At 43.3% G+C, this 22,056-nt stretch overlaps 2 protein-coding genes across 2 annotated transcripts in view; one reads left to right on the top strand and one right to left on the bottom strand.

The window, feature by feature from the left end:
* The window catches only part of LOC137281144 (monocarboxylate transporter 12-like), a 45,170-nt gene extending 39,574 nt beyond the window's left edge, over positions 1-5,596 (bottom strand). Inside the window, exon 1 of the mRNA XM_067812273.1 lies at positions 5,419-5,596. Coding sequence (XP_067668374.1) covers positions 5,419-5,596 — 178 coding nt within the window. The remainder of the gene's footprint in view (positions 1-5,418) is intronic.
* Positions 5,597-11,702: 6,106 nt separating this feature from the next.
* LOC137282715 (sodium-dependent glucose transporter 1A-like) lies at positions 11,703-15,964 on the top strand. Its single transcript, XM_067814500.1, has 3 exons — positions 11,703-11,839; positions 12,617-12,902; positions 13,381-15,964. The coding sequence occupies exons 1-3, from the start codon at positions 11,708-11,710 to the stop codon at positions 14,466-14,468; spliced, it is 1,506 nt and encodes a 501-aa protein (XP_067670601.1). The 5' UTR covers positions 11,703-11,707; the 3' UTR covers positions 14,469-15,964.
* Positions 15,965-22,056: the final 6,092 nt, after the last annotated feature.

The following is a 22,056-nucleotide window of genomic DNA, read 5'->3' as shown; positions in this document are numbered from 1 at the left end:
TTTTGACACCACCCCAATCCAACGTGGAATCCAAGAAAAAGAAGAAGAAAGATGCTGCAACGCCGCTCAAGGCAGAGACTCCTTCTTCCTCTCTGAACCGAGTGCGTCAATGGATTCACTTTTAATCATAAAAGAGAGCAGAGGTTGGGTATTGGCCCGGAAAAGATTCGTTGAGTTTTTGTGAGAAGGACAGCTGCGCTAAACACTGACAGACGTGCATGGTTATCTTTGTTTTGTTTTTTTCACAGGGTACTTGCTACCATGGGTCAACACCTATGGAGATGTGAGCTAGAATTTGTCTTCAGTAACCCATGCATGTCATAAGAGGCGACTAACGGCCGCGGGATCAGGCATGCTGGCGTGATTAACAAATGTCATCATATGTCAGATGTGTAGATTGATGCTCATGCTGTTGATCACTGGATTACCTTGTCCAGATTCATTTATGTACAGGCCGCCACCTCTCTCATACGACTGGTGTTTGTGCCCTTCAGCATTGTAGAGCCAGTAGATGAACTGAATGCAATATTATAGCTCCGTTATTTCACCATCGGCGAAGACAGGAAGACCTATGTCATCTAAGGTCACGGGTCCCCTCTAATTTATCATTGCTCACCCTGTCAATGGTTACACTGATTTGAGCTTCACAGATGAAGCTGGGAAAAATGGATGACTTCCATACTATGACCCACAATGTAAACGCAGGGCTCCTACGTTAAATGGTTGACGTTAAATGTGCCGTTCCCAGAAAACAGCCAGTTCTAAGAATTCCACATGAACTGTGAAGTCATCGATGACGTCACAGTTATGCAATGTCTAACGTAAACACTACAGTGGTAGCCATTTGCAGTGAACCGTCACCTTATAAGAGGACGGTCTTACGCCTGCTCTTTACAGTTCAATCTCGGGATCACCTTAGCGATAGTTACGATCATGACACAGTATTAATATGAAGGCCTGTAAACAATTCTCCAGAAACAAATGGGCCAAGGGTATAGTGGCTAGGAAACTCAGCGAATGAAAACAACGTGTGTGAGTACCGTTACTGGGACACTGTGTTGCACACTTTACATCATTTAGTAGTAGAGACAATGAATTCACAGCGTTGGTAAGATGATTACGTGAAGATCTTGTCACTGATCACTTGAAGGCTCGCATCAAGAGGTTAGAAACGACTGAGCCCACCACGGCAGTAGAAGAGCCGACGGGCACACTCACCCCCACCTCCACCGGGAGCATACACGCTTGCATCATTGCTAACAGAAACAGACACGCCGATCACGTCATCACCGCCGACGACAACAAAAATCAAAAGTGACTTTCAGAACAACAGTGGTTCGCTCAAACAGTTGTACATGAACCTGTTTCGCAACACGGGACACCTGTGGCAAGAACATCCCTGCAACCTCACCCTAGACGAGTTCAGGAATGGATTCACACTGTGGGTGGTGGATTTGACGGCAGATCTGGGAGCAGACGAAGACCATAACTACCCACGACACACGGGCAAGTTGGGACTCGAACTCCAGTTTGCAGAACCCTTACCTCGTCCGGTCACCCTCGTCTGCTACGAGGAATACGAAAGCGTGTTGGAAATTGATCGGTTCCGCAACGCTCTGGTGGTCTAAGGATGGATGGACTGACGACCAAACATGTGAACGCCTACGTCCAACAGGACCCCCTGCTGCGACCCCTTTACCAAGGGACCTTTGCCCGAGGTCACTTTGCCATCACCGTGCTAAGTGAACGACACGGACCTTATCCTAAAGCTTACATCGTCAACACGGACCCCAGTCATCTCCCGGGACAACACTGGGCGTGCGTGTATCGTCCAGCACCGGGTGTCTTTGACTACTTTGACAGTTATGGAGTCGACCCCACCCAACTGCATCCCGACTTTCGGAATGCCATGGCCTGCAGTGGATGGCTCGCACAGCGGCGGAATGTTCAATCAGTTCAATCCTGGTTCACTGCCTCATGTGGAATGTACTGTTTGTTTGTCCTGGCTCATCGTGCCCGCGGATGGACTTTCGACGACGTGATGGAACAGTTTGATCCCTTCAACGCCCTCGTCAATGAAGAACGTGTGAAACGCTGGTTTCAACTCACACGCCTGCCAGACAACAACAACAACGACGTCCAGGATCCACAGCCCTGTCAAAGGACACAACCTTATCGTTCTGATGTTATGATGTTCTCTTCATGTTCGAGTTCCTACCGTTTGTAAACAAAAGATCAGGGACGCCCCTAATCCTGACTCTTTTGTCACCATGGTTCTTGTTAGCGGGGGAAACAAAACGTTGGAAAAAAACAACACACATGCCTTGTTATGATTGTCATAGCATGAAAGCATTCTTTAGAGAAAGTTGGATGGTCCTGAAAAGGACCGGTTTTTTTTCGTTGTGGTGATCACAACGACCACAGGGGCGGCATCATGCACTGACACGGGTGAATAGTTATCTTGGTTTTCACGGGGCACTTGACGATGACGATGACAGGTATCTTTCAACACCGTGCCGCAATACACGCATTGAAAAGTCCCGCTGTAGTCATCCGTTCCCTTACAATACACGGGCAGCCCTCCCTGGCATTGGCGACACTGCCATGGCGGCAAGTGTCGCCATGATGGAAAAGCCGGTGGTGGTGGAGGGATGGGCGCTGGCGATGGTGGGGGTGGCGGTGTTGTCTCCACGGAGATCAGTTCTAGGTCCCAGTTTTCTTCCATGGTTGTCCGCTGCCGTCTTCCTCCTCATCTTATATAACAGAACTCAGCCAATCACAAGACAACACCTCACGACCATGACGTCACGACCTCACACGCCATGATGACGTTACGATCTCACGTGCAAGCACGAAGTCATGGCTGTGACGTCGTCGAGGCTATATAAACGTTGCCATGACTAGTCACCCTCACATATCGCCGACTCCTTGTGTGTGTGTGACGAAGATATGGATACACGTAAAGTGAAAATGGGCCGACCAACCCCTTACCGAAGAAACTGTGGACGAAAACAGTGTCTCCGGTGCAGCCCGAAGAAGGAAGAAGAAGAAAAAGAAGGGACAACGACCCTCATTCCCATTCCCACCACCACCACAGCCTCACCACAACTAGAACCGACCATCAAGATTGAAGACGGCGGCGACGACGACGGAACGACAGGAGCTGACACGACAGCGCGACCACCACCACCACCAGCCACCGCGAGAACAGGCACTACAGCCAAGAAAACAATTACAATGACGGCATTACAAGAATTAGCAGACCAATGGCGATTCATCATGTGCCCTACCTGTCTGAAAGCCCGTCCATCCGATCGATTCGACGTCGTCCCCACAGCCAAGTTTTACGTATGCCTCTATTGTGGTGGGGGTGTCCCCAAAGGAACGCAATCGATCCACGATGACATTTGTCCCGGCAAATATGTTTTCCGAGGACTCAAACTCATCTGCCGATGCTGACTGTGAAGCGTCCACACCTCACGGCCCTTTTCAGGGCCACCCACATGCTCCCTAAAGACTGCTTGAAACACGATGCATCCCATCCCACCCCATCGCCGTCGTTCCACTCTTCCCTCCCCCTCTCCTCCCCGACTCCCTCTTCCCTTCCCTTCCCTTCCCTCCCTCCCTCCCTCCCTCCCTCGTCCCGTCCCCGTCAACCGCCATCTTGAAACACGCTTCCTCTCGCGAGATCCCGCGAGATCCCGAGAGATCGCGCACACAAACCACCGTTGCTTAGCAACACCCCCGTTGCTAACGACCACGTCACATCCCGTACACACCAACTCATGACGTCATCACAGTACAATCGCATGACGTCACACCCCGTACACACCAACTCATGACGTCATCCTAGAACAATCGAATGACGTCACCATGCGGGTCACGTGACCGGAAGTGCCGCCATCTTGAAAACGACGCCAGAGAGACGTTGTCCACTACTCAGCTGATACCTCTATCCCCCAGCCCGACCCCAAACACCTTTGTTGACACCCCGTCCTGACACATCGTTTGAGACGACCCCTCCTACCTGTTTCATTTTATAGTGATAGTGAAATTCTTTGGTAGCTACATCCTTAATAGTTTCAGTTATTATTCATTGCACCAGTTATCGTTTAGGATGCAACGAAGTTTAATATTAGAATGGACATTTAAAAAGTGTCATTTGCACAATACAATATCATCGAACACTTATTTACATAAAGTCATTGTCTCTTCCCAGTAAGCCTCTTTGTACTTCGAAAGAAAACCGCATTGCTCATTCCTACACTAATCTCTCCTCAGTAAAGTCTTTTTTCTACATTCCCCATCTCCCAGGGATACCGCTCAGACTGTAGACAGGCCGAACTGTTAAACAGATATTTCACACTTTCACATAGTAACTACATAAATAGTCGGTATAAATGCGAAAAAACAGGATTTCTGTTCATTTCTCACATTTCCTTAATTTTGCACCGCACTCAGCAATATCCTAGCTATGTAGCGGCGGTCTGTAAATAATCCAGTGATCAACAGGGTTAGCATCAACCTGTGCAACTGGGATGCAATGACATGTGTCAGCCAAGTCAGAGAACCTGACCGCCCGATCTCGTTAGCCGTCTTTTACGACCAAGCATGGGTTAATGAAGCTCAATTCTAACCCTGATGACGGGTCAGTTTCCTAACATCTGTACCACCACGGGTGATCTCACTTAGGATGCCCATTTAACCGGGGAGGATTTTTTTCTAAAACAAAACCCCTAGTAACTCTGAAAAACATATTACATTTGCCTGTTCGTGTCGATTATGTATTAGCAGCCACAGATAAAAACGAACCCTTTAAACTTATTTTACACAAATGTTGGCCTCACATTGACTGTGGCCAGTTAAAAATATTGTTTTAGTGTCTAGAGTTGTACTGATAAATGTGCACTACAAACAAACCGGTTTCGAGATCGCTGACCTCTTCTTTCTTAGCGTTGTTTTCAGCTGAAGGTTTAACATTTCATATTTTGTTTGAACAGCTGTTCCTCATATCACTGTAAAAATCCAGTAAATCTCCCCTGTCACTAGTCCGACTGGCTAGTGAATTTTCGTGGGGTCATATTGTAAATATATTAATGATGAAACAGTCTACATTTCTGGTTAGGGGATAGATGTTTTGGCCTAGTAATGTTCAGGCTTATCTAGTCTCATTGGCTTGCAAAATGTGGAAACTATTTCTCACACTGGTCTGATGACTATTCGCTATTCTAGGGAGCTTTGTGGTTTGAAATTAACTAATACGAATACTAACCTTTCTTTGTATGAAAACTTGTCCTGATTATTATTGAGGATGTTTAAGACGTGAAGAAGATAAGGAAGGGTAACAAGATATGGATGAACGACTTCTTTATTGCTGTGAGAACCTCTCAAAGAAGGTAAGATGTAGGCATGTCCCACCTGTCAAATCAAACATGCACGCGAAGATGGATCCCAGCCAAGCGACGACCTCGACGTGTTCATACTGCTCCATCAACGCCACGTGGTACACCCCCGCCACGTAGCTCAGACTCGGTCCCAGAAACTTCATCATCAACGCGGACACAACAACAACGTAGGAATATCCTTTGCCAGCCATGCTGGGATTCTGCAAAAACAACGTCAATGATTTCTTTCCATCAATTCTACGAAACACATCATGCTCATCAAACGAGAACATTCTTTGACCGAGGAGTACATTTCAGACAACAGTATAGATGGTAATTTTCATAAGTCTTCAAACTCGAACTTTATTAAAAAAAATATATGTTGTGACTTTTCGGTCTGAATTTTGGGTTCACTAATAATACCATTTAGTGCAGCGCTGAGGTGCTCAGACAGTGTTTTCCTCCTCAGTAGATAAGCCATGTGTTAAAAGTTTTAATAATATTTGGTGTAGATTCTAACACCATTATGTAGCATATGCTTGGTAACAAAGTTCGGATCTACACCGAGTAGTTCCGGCAAGAAATCAAGCGCCAGCATTTCTAAAAAGCATAACCAGATGCAAAGCAGAAACTACATCCTCCCTATGAATATTACAGGAAGGTGGTAGAACGACAGGCCCACAAGGACAAAACAGTCATAGACAACATGCCCTCATGAAAAAACCCTCAGTGGGTAGGTCCAAATTGGCTATCTGACACTCCCAGGACTGAAAGAATGTGAGTGACCAGTCCAGTAATTCTCCATCACCTGCGCATTCTCCACCAGAATGCTCACATCATGGATAATCATGGCATCAGCAGTCTCACAGGGAAAATGTGAGCACGACGATCCAGCTCATCAATCGCGGTAAAGAATCCTGCACTTGCGATCTCAGTATTGCGACTTTCGTAAATATTCATAGTTACCGTTACCGTAGCTGTAAGATCACCCAGAAAACGGTGAAAACGTTGCCTCATGTACATGTCCTAAGACGGAAACATCAACACCTTGCAACGACTCCCACGAATCTAGAATTATTTACGGAGATCACAAATGTTTCATATTTACCTCTGCTGCCCAAATCGACATTGGTTATTGATACCCAACAAACGTGGAGTGGCGCACGCATATACTGATCTCAGATACATTTACCACAGTGAATTACGCAAAAGTGCATTACCTTGCAGGTAAAATGAGCTCATTTAAATTGCATGACGTAATGGTTCGTGATTTTGCATACTGCTGTGTACTTGGAAACCTAGTCAGTAAGGTCTGTTGCAATCGTGACCAGACAAACAGATCTTTCAGTAAGAGCACACATCCATGCTTCGACAGATATGATGACCAGGTCCGATATGTGTTTCAGTTTTGTGTGTTGTTCAACATAAAAATAAACAATTCTGTTGACATAAATACATAATGATTAAAGACGACATACTGTACAAATTCATTGTCGACATGACAGTTTATTTAAATAACACTTTAGGATGCCGTCGCTTCTAGAGTCCCTGCTGTAAGAGAGAAATCATTCGAATCTGTTGTTTACAGGTGTACTATCACCGAACCAAGAGCCAACCTATTCGAGTGATATCACCAGCTTACACCAAATATGCGGGTGACATTACCAACTTGCACCTCAAGTGATATCACCAAGTTACACCGCGAGTGATATAATCAACTTACACCGCAAGTGATATCACCAGCTGACATATCAAGTCCACCAACTTACACCGCGAGTGATATCAACTTACACATCGAGTGATATCACAAAGATACACCTCGAGTGATATCTCACACTTACTCCACGGGTGATATTATCAACAACAACTCAAGTGGTATCACCACGTTACACTTTGAGTGATATCATCAAATTACTCCTCAAGTGCCCCGTGAAGGTCCCGGGGTAGAATAGGCCTTCAGCAACCCATGCTTGCCATAAAAGGTGACTATGCTTGTCGTAAGAGGCGACTAACGGGATCGGGTGGTCAGACTAGCTGACTTGGTTGACACATGTCATCGGTTCCCAATTGCGCAGATCGATGCTCATGTTGTTGATCACTGGATTGTCTGGTCCAGACTCGATTATTTACAGACCGTCGCCATATAGCTGGAATATTGCTAAGTGCGACGTAAAACTAAACTCACTCACTCACTCACTCACTCCTCAAGTGATATCACCAACTTCAGACCTCGAGTCATATCACCAACTTACACCTTGGGAGATATCACAAGCCTACACCTAGAGGGATATCACCAAGGTACACCTCGAGTGATATCATCAACTTACACCTCGAGTGATATCAACTTACATGTAAGTGATATTGCCAATATATAACTGGAGTGGTAGCATGAACTTATTCCTTGAGTGATATCAGCAGTCTAAATCGCATTTTCGAGTAATATCACAGCTTACATCTCGAGTGATACAACTTAAGTAACATCACTAACTTTAACCTCTTTAACCAACTGAACACCTGGAGTGATATACATTTCGTACAGTTCGAGTGATTTCACCAGCTTAAACCGAATATGCGAGGGATATCACTAACTTATACCTCGAGTGATATCATCAACTTAACACCGAAATTTCTTTCCGCCAATACCTGCGCAATTGCAAATGGGAAGTTAAGCAACATGCACCCTCTCATCAACGATAATCATGTGATCTCTGTACCTATGTATGATCATCTGTTTTTGTACTCGCATTAAATGCACAATAAGAACGACCATACTTAATGACTCACAATTATCGGCAACAATAGCAGACATAAAAGAGTGGATATCGGAGGCAATGTACTTGCCCCGATCATGATTCCATTGCCGTTGCACCAGGCAAGAAGCACTTTTAAAATCATTCAGTAAGATAAGACAGGGCATCGAACCCATGGGGTTCCGGGTCCGGTCTAAATTAGTTCAGAATTAACCAGTCATCATCATATGTTTGGTATGTTCGTTTGCATGAGTTGATTATTTCACGAGAGGCAACGATTTTGATATTCTGTTGTGACACATGCAGAGTTGCCTGCCTTAGTTGAGTTCAGATACGCTGTTCGATTATCAGATTCCCTCCCTTAAATGTATGCTTGTCCACGACACAATTATTACCGTTCTTCCAGTCCTTCAAGACTGAAATACAATTTTTCTGGGAAGCTATCGAAAGTAGAATTGTTTGGCATTGTTGCTTTGTAGAGTTAAGTCCCTTAGTCGCGCCAGAACCCTACAATCATGGATTATTATTACATACACAACCTGGTTTGATTCTTGCTGGATCAGTGCGCGTTATGTGTTTAACCTTTGTGCCACTGTGTTTCGTTTTTGAACTTCCCGTCGTACGTGATGTGAATGAATAACTTTGAACAGACGCATTGCTTGTTCAGTGACCGAGTTTCATCGAGGCACCACGAAACATTCCTAGTCTTGCTCTAATCTGTGTCTTGACACACTTGTGTTTTGTCAGCTTACTGGGGTTGCCTTGTGGCTTATCTGTCCGTTAACACAATACGTGGCAGCTGCAGGGACGAGGAGTATACCCACTGACGGAGCGACACATCCCCCAGTACCCAGTTCATAGCGTATACCATACACGCCCGGCCGGCGACAGCACGTGTGAACAGTCCGCGATCTAGTGACGTGAGTATAGACATGTTTTGCATGTGTTGAGGTGTACTTAGCCGAGGCTCTATACATGGTTAATGCCAGAATGCTGTCTGTTCTCATGCTCCAAATCACCGCCTCTGTAATGTAGAGGGTAGAGTCTCCCTCAGGAGAGCGGAAGGTCTCGGGTTAGATCCCTATCATACCAAACAACGTCAAGATATGGTGCTTGTTTTTCCCTGCCTGGTGCTCGGCATTAATTGGTACAACAAGGACTGCTCGGCTCGGAGTCATTACAGTGTGTCTCAGTAGGGTATTCATGCTTCACTGCAACATGGTATCTCAGTGAGCCAGCACTATAAAACCAGCTTCAGGCTGGGCTATTGCAAGCAGCCACACATACACACACGCATGCTCGTAGTCATATGAGCACAATATTATAAAGTACGACATTAATCCCCAATCCAAGTCACCTTGTTCAATAAATACAACTCTTGAAATTAGTAATAATGTGCAGATATATAGGAAAATAGTTTGTGTTTTAAGCCGTGTTGGCAGCCTAAAGTCATGTACTGGGAAATCTCTTCTATCCGGACACTTCAGGGGCCCTCCCAGTGTCATTGGAATAGAAATTGTACCCTGGAAGATACATGAGACGAAAGTGAACAGGGATGTCAATCACACTGACTTGGCTGATAGCGAAAATGGTGTCCTTGACTCCAATCACTGGTTTGTAGCATCCAGACTCGATCATTTACAGGCATCTCTACAGGCTGAAATATATAAATGTGGAATGCGTAAAAAAGGCTTTTGTGGCAATCGGAAAGACCTTGTTGTTTGGAAACAAAGTGTGAGTTTCAGTTAGGTTTGTTGTTTAAGAAGTTTGAAACCCAGTTGCAGTTCAGTACTGCGTCTATTCTAAAGTGGAACCAGTATAGCGCGCGCGCGCACACACACACACACACACACACACACTCACGCACGCACGCACGCACGCACGCACCGCCGTAGGGACATCTGTCCTACATTGGTTAAGTTACAGGTTACAGGTAAGAGGAATGCCCGTATTATTCTTACCGCCTACCGATGAGACGAGCGTGGAAGTCAAACCCATGATCGTATGTATTTATCTGCCAAGTCAAGGGATCCCGCAGAGGGTCGAGTCCTCACCACAATGTGGCACAAGATCTTAGCTTCACAACGATGAGAATACGACCATAGAAATAAGACAACAGCACCGCAGAATTATAGCGCTGAGGCAATTACTAAGACTGCAAACAATTTAGTAAAGTGCAAGCTTAAAATACGCGATTGCAAGCACACCACAGACAGTTAAAACCGCTGACGGGCCCAACATAAATACTTCGAATTGTTTGAGGTCCGACACCATCGCAAAGTGATTTGAAACTATGCAAGGACCCAACTTTTACAATGTCCTACGTACCAGAGGTCTACAAAACGATGTCTGTAATTGTATTAAATAGATAACAGTTTTAGTAAGTAAGCATTCCTTCTTTGTAAGAAAACACATTTTTCCATCAAAATCATGAATATTAAAAAAACTGGTATAAGTCTGTTGTGACATAAGTCTGTAGTAACCTGTGTCGATGCAGCTGACACCTCATTCATAACGTGCAACATAATACATTTTCACTACTGTTTACGATTCCACGATACGCACTCGGGTGCTCATTGACCAAGCTTTACCGTATATGTAAAGATATATGGACTGTTTACGATTCCACGATACCCACGTTACGGTTGCTTTACTGTCGGTGTAAAATCAGAATCGATCAAAAAGACGTCAGGTTAATGGTAGCTTCGCTATTCTAACTGTAGGTGTCTTACATAAGCAGTCGTCGTCGGCTGATAAACTCAGAAGAACCAAAACAAGTGCGAGAAACGTGATAATTGTCGGGTAATAATAGCATATACTACTTATATATAATTTGTAAATATTCACCACTTGTGTGATATACGAAGGTTATATTTGTGTGTATATTTACGGTATTAAGACCGAGTACCTGTGGCTTAGAAGGAAATGTTACGTTGACGCCGTACTTTCTCAGATATATATACCATTTGCCGGTATTACTGAGAAAGTGCTCTTTCTCACCACTAAGAACCCTCAAAACATAATAAAATAATAGTTAAAGATGAGGAGTCGCTGATGTAGTTTCCACAGTTTATTTTAGAAGTGTGACAAAGGTTGCACACAGACCCGACTTTTATAGGTCTTCGCAGCTAAGGAAGCTACGTCAGCAGACTCAGTTAAGTTATTTATAATTTAGACTTTTAACTTAACAATTAAACCTAACTACATGTTTTTGTTAAACAATGGCATGGAGACTATGAAATAATACTAATTAATTGAATTGGCGGTTGACAAGGTGAGCTTTATTAATTACAAGCTTTTTACCTGGCAACTAGATGTTGTTATAAGAGATTAACGGATTAGCGTCTGCCAAGCTTGAAACTTATGACAATAAAAGTGGACAATATAAATATATACACAAATTATATTAAAATATTACAGTAAAATACTCAAAAATACTTGATATTAAAATATGAAAAAGGTACACATTTTGTCACTGGGACATTACTCCCACGTTTCGCTTTCTAACACAAGGCCAAATCAAGCCGAGTTTGTTGCCGACCTCATGCGTTCCCCGTTTCAGTAGCAGCAACAATGGAGGTCGAGGACTCGCAGACACCCGAGAAGAAGTCTCCTTGCGTCCAGTTCAAAGAAAATTGGGAAGACCCAGTCTACAAGAACAAGTTCATATGTACATTGTTCCTGTTCTGGGCGTACATTGTCATGGTGAGAGCACTAGTCGATGTCTACTGCATGATTACTGGTCGCGTATTTGAACCATCTAAAAAACAATCTGAATTATCGTTACGAGCTTACGGAATTTTCGAACCTGAATATCTTAGTTCTCCAGACTGAAAACGAATGTTATCAAAGTGTTCAGAGTGGAAAATATGAAGCCACAATCTGCAGAAATGGATTTATATTGAATACTGTCGTATAAGCACCCTGTCATTTTCAAACGAAAATATGTTGTTGTTTTTTTTTGTTTGGTTGGGTTTTTTTTGTCGAAGGGTTATGGAAATGAATTCTAATCGTTTTTAAAACCTGACATCACATTTCATCTAGTAAAGCTACATTCATCATTAAATTAGACGGCCACTATGGGGGTGAGCTAAACGTAACCTTGAACGTCTTCTGTTGTCTATCAGCTGATGGTTAAAGTAACGTCAAGGTTCATTTGGCTGATTGGGCATCATCTTTGACTGACAGTGTGAATCTGTGTTCGTAGTATCGATCACAGAATCACAGGGACCAGGATCAGTTATTTACATGTGGCCATCAGATAGATCGAATGGATGGGGGGGATTCTAGTACTTAGCATGTTTGATCATTTTGATGTTTGAAAACCGATTGCCCGCATGGGTAATCATGTCCAACCCATTTCTGTGATCCTTCCCCATGATGTTGCGGCATAAAACCATACTCATTTACTCAAGTGCTTGAATACTGCCCAGTGCAGCGTTTAACAACTACCATTCAGTCATGTTTGTGCTATATCTGCAGGGTTTTTCTGCTGGCCAGGGCGGCCCTTCCTTCCAGGATCTCATGCTGATCACTAACAGCAAGCTGGAGCAAGCTTCTGCCCTGTTCACGTCAGGAGCTGTTGGTTACACCACCGGTGCCTTCGTCACCGGGATTATGTACGACAAGTGTAACAAGTTGCTGTTGCTGGCTGCCTGTCTGGTTGGCAGCGCTATCGGCACCGCTATCATCCCACTGTGTACGCCGCTGCCGGCGATGATCGCCATGTACTTCATCAGATCCTTCGTGTCGGCGGGTGTGGAGACAGGTGGGTATACGTGCATAATGTTTATGTACTAATTTGCAGTAATGTCGTTCGGGAGGTTGGTTGGCTGGTTGTTTGGTTGGTCGGTCGGTTAACGCCTCACACTTGGTGTTATTGCAGTCAACAATATTCCAGCTATATTGCACCGGTATATAAATTATCGAGACAGAACTAGTCAAACCAGTGACTAACACCAGAAGCATCGACCTAAGCAGTTGTGTCCTCATACTGGATGAAGTTTACTGAAACTTAGCAAATCCATGTACAACTGTGTGCAATATTCGTAGAAACCGCCTGTAAACACTTTGAGTCTGGCCGAGACAATCCACGTCAGCATAGATCTAAGCAACCGGGATACGGTAGCATGTGTCAAACAAGTCAGCGAGCCTGACCACCTGATCCCATTTATGGCTTCTTTTTGACTTGAAATCAAGAAATAATCCGACATGTAACAACTATAATGAAGCTCTTCTACTTCCAGGAGGCAATGCCGATTTGATTCGACTCTGGGGCAAGGATGGTCGAGTTTTCATGCAGATTCTTCACTTCTCTTTCGCATTGGGGGGTCTCATAGCCCCTCTGGTGACAGAACCCTTCCTAGCTCCAAAGTTGGCCCACGCCACGATCACAACAGATCCTTCCAATGAGACCCATCTTTTTCAGTACGGGGACAATACAACCACTGCGTACGTCCAGGAACTTTCAGTATTAAATGGCACCAATAACAACATAACTATTGCAGACATTGAAGACACTCCGAAATCTCAAATCCTTTTTGCTTTCATAATCACGGCTGTTCTGTTTCTCTCAGCTTCTGTTCCCTTTTTCGTGGAGTTGTTCCTTCGTAAAGTTGACAAGAACAGGAAGCCAGTAGAGGAGAAACAAGATGGCCGTCAAGGAATACCACTTCCGGTCTATATAATAACAGTGGCTATGATTGGGGCGTTCTTTTTCTGTTATTGCGCGATAGAGGAGACGTTTACGGCGTTCTTGGCAGTGTTTGTTGTGGACGGGTTGGACTGGGATAAGTCCAATGGTGCTTTGGTTACGTCAGTGTTTTGGGGGAGCTTTGCTGCCTTTCGATTTCTGGGGATCTTTATCATAAAGATATTGTCTCCATCCTCAATGATAATTCTGTGCATGGTAATTCTGTCAGCAAGCTTGGGTGCATTTCTGATCTGCTCTGTCTTTGCGTTTCATACTGGAATTTGGATTTCATCAGTTGGAGTTGGTCTCGCAACATCCATCATATTTCCAACGACCTTCACCTGGGTGGAAGAGCATATCATCAGGGTCACGGGGAAGGTCACGTCTGCTATAACAATATGCGCAGCATCGGCGGGAACGTCGACACCACTGTTGCTAGGATACCTGATGGAGGAAGTGACGTATTTGTGGTTCTCATATTTGCTGTTCTTAATGTCGATTATTTTGATAATAATACATATAGTACTGCATCTGCAGTCAGTATTTGTGTTAAAGAGGTATCACAGTACAGCTAGGGTTGAATCACCCAGTGATTTGGCTATACCTCAAGAAAAGGGGAAAATGTTTCATCCAAATGCTTGATAATTGCGAATACAGTATGTCAATGAAAATGTACAAACGTTTCAACTTTGATGTGTGAGGCCGTGACGTAAGAGATAAAAACTGTATGCCACGTGACCGCATGATCAGGATGAATGAAAAATATTTTCCAGACATGAAAAGAGGTTGATCAAGTGAGTGATACTGTATGCTAAAGCACATAATTTACACAGAAATGTGGCCAGTGATGAATTGGTCTTAACCAACACATGCCTGTCATAAGAGCCAAAGAGCGAGATTGGATGGTCAAATTCGCTGACGTGGTTGGTCCAGAATGTATTATTTAGAGACCAGCGTCTTATAGCAGCAATATTGCTGATTGAGACAAATGAACACACACAGCTTAATTTGATGCCTTTAAACTTTACACGGTGTGAACATACATCGGGATTTCCCCTCATGAAGGAGGTCCTCCATAGCCACAAATGATTGTTGTTTTGCTGGGTGATAACACGGTACAAGTTTAATGACGCAGGCGAGACAAAGAGAGTTTTGTATTGCCTACATTCAACGGGTTTTGAACAGTACTTCCGGTATTTCACAGCGGCACCTAAAGTAAAACAAAGGGCTGAAGTGATGCTGGTCATTAATGTTTAACGTTTTGGCCACACCGGGAATGATGCTGACAAACCCTAACGACATAATCAAATCTACGAGGAGATGTCAATAAGTTTTGAGCCTTGAGCATTTTTCATATCCAGGTGTCACAGCCTATGGTACGACATTAAACCTTGGGGTGTAGCTGATGTGATATATTAGTTTGGGTATCCTACTCTCAGAAGTTATTGAACAGCTCACACTGACAGAAAGAAACCCCCCTCACCGCAGTGAAAATGAATAAAATTGAGTATAGAGCAGTAATTAAGTTTTTAGTTCTTGAAGGAAACTCGGCGAAGAACATTGAAGAAAGGCTTTCGGCAGTTTATGGGAAGTCTTCCCCTTCATCTGCTACCATCAAACGATGGGTCAATGAATTTAAGCATCGTAGAGAGAGTCTTGAAGATGACCCCCATCCAGGTCGCCCAACAACAAGCACTAGTCAGGAAAACATTGACAGAGTGCATAGACTTGTGCTGGAAAATCGTTGAATCACACTCCACGAGTCAGAGGAGACCACAGGCATTTCACACGGATCCATCGAGACAATTCTTCATGGATATCTCATCATGCCCAATGTGTGCGCAAGATGGGTGCCAAGACTGCTTTCAGATGAAATGAAGCAAACAAGGGTCACCATAAACAACCCCATGCTAACCAGATGCAACAAGAATCCAGAAGATTTTCACTTTAGGCTAGAAACCTGTGATGAAACCTGGATCAACCACTATGATCCTGAGAGCAAACAACAATCCATGGAATGGAAACATGTCACTTCTCCCAGGACCTAAAAGTTCAAAGCCTCCAGATCAGTGCAGAAGGTAATGGCGACAGTCTTCTGGGATAGCAAAGACGTAATCCACATAGATTACTTACAAAAAGGAAGAACAATGAATGGGGAATATTACGCTAACTTGTTGAGGCAAGTGTGACAAGCAAGTGCGATAGTCAATCAAGCGCCGTGGCAAGGTCAGACGTGGTATTCTTCTACATCAAGACAATGCTCCAGTACACACCTCTCGCGTTGAAGCCGCTGCTGTCCAGGAATGCGAGTACAAAATCTTGCCGCATCCCACCTACTCTCCAGACCTAGAACCAAGTAATTACCATTTGTTCCCAAATCTCAAGAAACACTTGTGTGGTCATAGATTTCAGGATGATAATGAGCTTATTGCTGCTACTGAGGCTTGGTTTGAGGACCAAAATGGCGCCTTCTACAGAGATGGCATCAGTGACTGGCAGAAAAGATGGAACAAGTGTCGTGACTCACAAGGGGACTATGTTGAAAAATAAATGTGGGTCATACCAATATTTTTGTGTTTTTCTATGCAAGGTTCAAAACTTATTGACATCACCTCGTAGGATTGTTCTGAGTGAGCACAGCACAGAAACGTAATGCTGCCAAGCAAAGGAATACAGTCTGAAAGAATTTTCCATCCTTGTTCATGCATGTAAGTCCGTGCTGTGTTGTAGTACTTCATTCTGGCGTGATAAGGGTACAAGAACAGTAGTATTATTGATGGGGTTTTTAAGCCACGCCAAGTGTAAGCCTTATACTTACCAATAACATGGATCTAGACCCCCTTATTCACAAACTCTGGAAAAACAGACAACCCGTCTGCAATCACACAAACCCACTGTGTGGGCTGCCTCCACTGTGGGCCAGCCTATTTCCTTTACTACTGAAATGTTTAAATGCGAATCGATTGATATCGGCTAGAGAGCCGCATTCACTCAGTGTGTGCTGGCTGAGCGATGATTACACAGTGACACAAGAACTAGAAAGATTAGAAAGAATAAGTGTAAAAGGAGTAATAATGAGTAAAAGGGTCCGTTTGTAGCCACAGTCCCCCAAGGGAGAATTAAGAAAGATGGACGTTGCAAGTTCTACCAAGGAGGACTGTGTCGGTGCCTTCTCTTGCCATGAGAGTGCCCTGCTCAGGAAGGCCCTTTTCAGAGACTCAAGAGATATGATCATGATCTCATGCTCACAAAATTTGCAAGGGCGAGATATACATCTATAACTTGAGTGTTGAGTGGTTTCAAACCATATGAACTCGTAAAATGATCATTTTGGTAATCGTAAATACCGACAAGGTCTAAACAGTTATTCGAGCTGACTGGGGCTAACATTTTGCCACCAGTGTGATCTGTCATTGGTAACACTTGTATAGAATTATCTTGTAAGGGTTTAAAGGACGGGAGAAAGACACCATTGTTAATTATTTTGGAAACGGAATTATTAGCATTAAAAATGATATAAAGGTTGGTTAGCGTCATTTTAATTATCCATTCAAGCTCCATAAAATCTGCCAGTGGCATTCGTCAATATACATTATCTTTAAAGTATAAGAGGTATGGGGTGTCTTCCTCACCAGGTAAATCGAATCCATTTGTGTCTCCTAGATCAATGAGTGTTACATTGGATACCATTATTTATATAATACCGTTAGGAAATAGTTTCAAATTATTTTTCTGATAATGTCTCATGTATGAACTTTAAACTAATAAAGCTGATGTGCTCGGTTAGAAAAATCTTGGTTAGAGTTACAGTGTCTTCCACTATAACTGTGACATCTCGCAAACTGATGTGTGAATCACGTCCCACCCGGACGTAAATTGAGCAAATGCGACCCTGATGGTTTTTAACCCACCGGAGTTTGATTCCTTTCATGATCTCATTAACACTCTGTGGTGGTTCACCTAGGAAAACTTGCATGGTCAGCATGGCTTTCTAGGAGGGTGGTTACCCCATCAAATTCAGCAACCAACTGCAATACCACGTTCTCCCCAGGTTTACATGACAGCATGTGGACTGCTCTACTCGAGGCTGGTGGGATGATTACACTGTGTCTCTGTGATGGGACGTAAGCCATTGTTTACAACTTTGTTTAGGTTGTGGGCCACTGTTCCGTTTGAGTCTTTTATTTTAAGTTACTATTACGGACACCAAGATAGACAAGAGCTAAGATTCCCAAACCTGGTTGAGAACGACGTCACTGTGCCATGTACGGCGCGACAGGCATTTAACATCACGTTGAGTTTAGGCAACATCAAACGTGAGCTCGTGAATAATGTAGGTCGTGCTAAAGTCAAGAAGACCAGTATAAAAATTAGTGGCAACAAGGTGCTATTGCATAGACGATAGCGATGTGTATTACTGTTTACAGACCTATGAAAAAGTAAAGGAGAACGCCGCAACAGCGCATACCAGGGACTCGGCAGCAGAACATCAAATAAGTTACGTTTTGTGTACGCCTTCACATCAGAAGAAACATCCAAACTATCGAATAGTGAAAAAGCAATCGCCAAAGCATATGGGAAGAAGTTTTGTATCCGTTTTACCCAGCCACATTGGGTGACAGGCTGGAATACAAACTCACGTTCAATGATTACAGCAAAGTCGGCCGGTGATGAGGGTACTTACGAGATTGACAACATCTCATTAGATATTGACATGGTGACTAGTCCAGATTTGGTGGCACATTTGAAATCAGTACTCCAGAAAAATGACCATCCTATACGATAGGATAATGTAACACAGAATGATTGTACGTGACAACAGCGACACCATATGGAATATCAACATGAACGTGCTGGCGCGATCGATGAAAGGCATATTGATCATACTCATGCAGGAATACGGCCAATTCGAAAGAGACAGCGAGAAAATTTTCAATCCAGAAAACACCAAAGTAGAAGTGACCATAGAGGGAGTGCCTAATCAGTTATTTAGCCATGGAATGAGAGTGCAACAGCAGTTGGAAGAAGTAATGAAGCTACCAGCGATCAAACGAAACGCAATAGTCGACAACGTGGTCAGTGAACTGGATCTATACCCCTTGAATATCAGTGATTACTCAACCAGAAAGTATGCGTTGTGGTTGGATATGAGGTCGACAGATGATAGCACTCTACGCGGTAGTGGGCGTCGCATTGACAACGGAAGTTAGGGTATAACCATTCAGATACGTAAGAAGGCCCAAAGACCTGGTAAATTGAAATTATATTGATATGTAATTAAGGACGCGCAACTTAATACAGATAATGGGAGATTCGTGCTACCCATCTACTAGTGGTGTGGGGTCCTGAGGAAGCTTAGGGGTGATTCTCAACTACAGTCATTTTGAGCCGCATCTCTGTATTTACCAGTAATTTGACAGTGGTGTGTAACCAATCACCAGTCAGAGGTTTACAACATACATGACAACGTGTGCCGTTGATGTAGGCTTCCCAATCTGCTTGGGTCATACTCATTGGGGTTATGTTGTGCAATGTTTTTAGTAATCTCTTTCTCCTCATGTTGTAAAGCCTTTAGAAATTTCTCAGCCGCGTCTGAGCCTCTATAAATGACTGGAGGGTTAGTTTGGCCATCACAGCAAACGACCACATACCCAAACCAACACCCCTCATGTTCTTGATTTTTCTGAGTGAAACTTTGATTAGGTCACTGGGCCACTGTATCGATTGGTTTAGTAATAGCTTCAAAATCTGCATAGATAATTTATGGCACTGGCATATGATTTTTGTGGTTGATAAATTTCAAAATATTTTTTGGTTTTTGGCATATCTACCCTTACGGCTGTCTCTCCACTACACATCGGCAATCACCCCTGTGTGAATCGAGCAGATCAGCCCTAGAAAACCGGTGAAGGCACCGGTACCGTTCACAAAAGTTTTTCCTTGTGTTTCAATTGGCTGTAGTACCCAAGCAGCTGAAATGTGTTATGGGTATGTAGTGGCATTACTCACCTTCTTGTGTCAGAAATATATTAGCCTATATATATTTTCTGCCCTCCTTATACAATAAAGGACTTATCCTGTGGTCTATGAGTTTATTCCCTTCATGCCCGAATGCGTTTATAGCCAAATCTGGATTCTGTTTTTCTATTTTTGTGCACTGAGAGATAGGAGTGGGTTCCTCTATGCTATCCCATGTGACGCCATTATCTTCCGGATAACTGGAAATTCTGCATGGATGTTGCTTAGTTGGAAATTTAATGACTTAACGCCATCCTCATACAATTTTCCCCTTGAATATTTGGAAAATTTAACCGTAGCCTGTTTGTCTGTGAAACACTTAGGGGTTGGTAAAGATTTCCCTTCTGTCATTGGCACAGAATTTGTTATATCCAGGTAAGCATGTTAATCATATCAACAACCCAACCAGACCCCCTATTAGTGTAACGTTCTAGTGCTTCTCGAATTTTCCCCAAATGATCTGTCTACAGAAGAGTCGATAGTATCTGGCTGCATAGTAATATCTTGATTACCTCTGAAATAAACAATGGTCTGGTCAGTTGCTTTATTTGCCTGTTATTTCTCTAGTGTCATCTTTAATGAGAGTTGAAATTTAATACCTCTTAAATCTTTCAGTTCTTCATTTACTTTATGAAATACCAATTGTTTTATATCTTCAACGTCTATGTTTCTTTGAACTTCCATCAAGTATTTTCCAATAGCACGCTCAGTAGGCGTGAATTGTGATTCTATAGGCTGCTGTTCCTTTTGTAATTCAACGAGCTCAGACTTCCTTATACCTGAATAAACCCTCATTCCACGGTCACATGCTTGCTTTTTCAAATCTTTCACTGTACGACGTTTTTGATATCTTATCCCTAAAGTTGGTAACTGTCTTCCTCATACAATACCCCTGCATACCACGTTCACGTGCTCACTTTTTCAACTCGCATACAGTAGTCATGTTAGTGTTCATACTATATGTGAATCATTTCTCTAATTGCTTGTCACTTTATCAACTCAGCCGCTGCGCACTGTGGGACCCCCCAGTATTGATCAACTCAGATTTAAACATTTGAGTTGTAAAGGAAATTGGCCAGCTCACAGTGGGTTTGTGTGAATGCATATGGGTTGAGTGATTTTCCAGAGTTTGTGAATAAGGGGCCTAGATCCATGTTATTGAAAAGTATAAGACTTATCTGGCATGGCTTAAAAACCCCATCAATAATACTACTAGAATTCATACTGAAAGAATGCAGTTACCTAAGTAACGTTGCCTCTAACAAAAGTAACTGCATGAAAGACATGTGCCATGTGTTATTATTGCACACATGCCTTTACCTCTGTTGCCAACACATCAGTGAAAACATGGCTCCAACACCAGATAAACCAGGCTGCATCCACTTTATCACACTTTAAATGAGTATGTAACTTTGATGTCCGGACCATGAAGTATGCTACAGAGTGTGTGTGTGTGTGTGTGTGTGTGTGTGTGTGTGTGTGTGTGTGTGTGTGTGTGTGTGTGTGTGTGTGTGTGTGTGTGTGTGTGTGTGTGTGTGTGTGTGTGTGTGTGTGTGTGTGTGTGCGTGTGTGTGCGTGTTTCTAGGCGGATCCATAATGGGACGTGGGGTAAATGCCCCACCCCGAAAAATGTCTGAGGACATTTGGACTGGTTTATGTGCACCCCGCCCCACTTCCCCAAATACTGTATCCACTCCTGGTACAATAAGGGTTGGACAACTACATTTTAAAATCTGGAAGATAAAGATATCAGAGCTTGGAGATAAGGATATCAGGGCTAGAAGATGAGGATATAAGGGTGGAATAAAGGATATCAGAGCTAGGAGATAAGGATATCTTGGCTGGAAGATAACGATATCAGAGCTGGAAGATAAGGCTATCAGGTTGCATTTACTGGTTCACTTATGTTATCGTGAGCTTTGTAAATGACATGGGCATTTATTAATACACTCAAAACAAACTCCATATTGTCTTGAATACCATCCGTTTTAATTCAAATCTATCAAAATACACAATGTTACCACAGTTGAGAGATTAGGATTCACTTGGGCAATCAGACATTATCTGTTTAGTACAACAAAAGTTTTATATCCAAAAGAATACACACACACAAGACCTCTAACATTTCATCCAAATATCCGTACACATCTGTACCATACACATCTGTGCCACAAAGAGGTACCATTTGTACTGAATTCAACAGGGGTCTTAA

This window comes from Haliotis asinina, chromosome 4 (assembly GCF_037392515.1).
Source record: "Haliotis asinina isolate JCU_RB_2024 chromosome 4, JCU_Hal_asi_v2, whole genome shotgun sequence".
In the NCBI taxonomy this organism is placed as follows: Eukaryota; Metazoa; Mollusca; class Gastropoda; order Lepetellida; family Haliotidae; genus Haliotis; species Haliotis asinina.
This window is presented reverse-complemented; position numbering and strand designations above follow the sequence as displayed.

Coding starts and splice junctions, on each gene's coding strand:
- LOC137282715 (XM_067814500.1), top strand. CDS start 11,708: ATGGAGGTCGAGGACTCGCAGACACCCGAGAAGAAGTCTCCTTGCGTC. Junction 11,840..12,616: donor TCTGGGCGTACATTGTCATG/GTGAGAGCACTA, acceptor CTATATCTGCAG/GGTTTTTCTGCTGGCCAGGG. Junction 12,903..13,380: donor GTCGGCGGGTGTGGAGACAG/GTGGGTATACGT, acceptor TTCTACTTCCAG/GAGGCAATGCCGATTTGATT.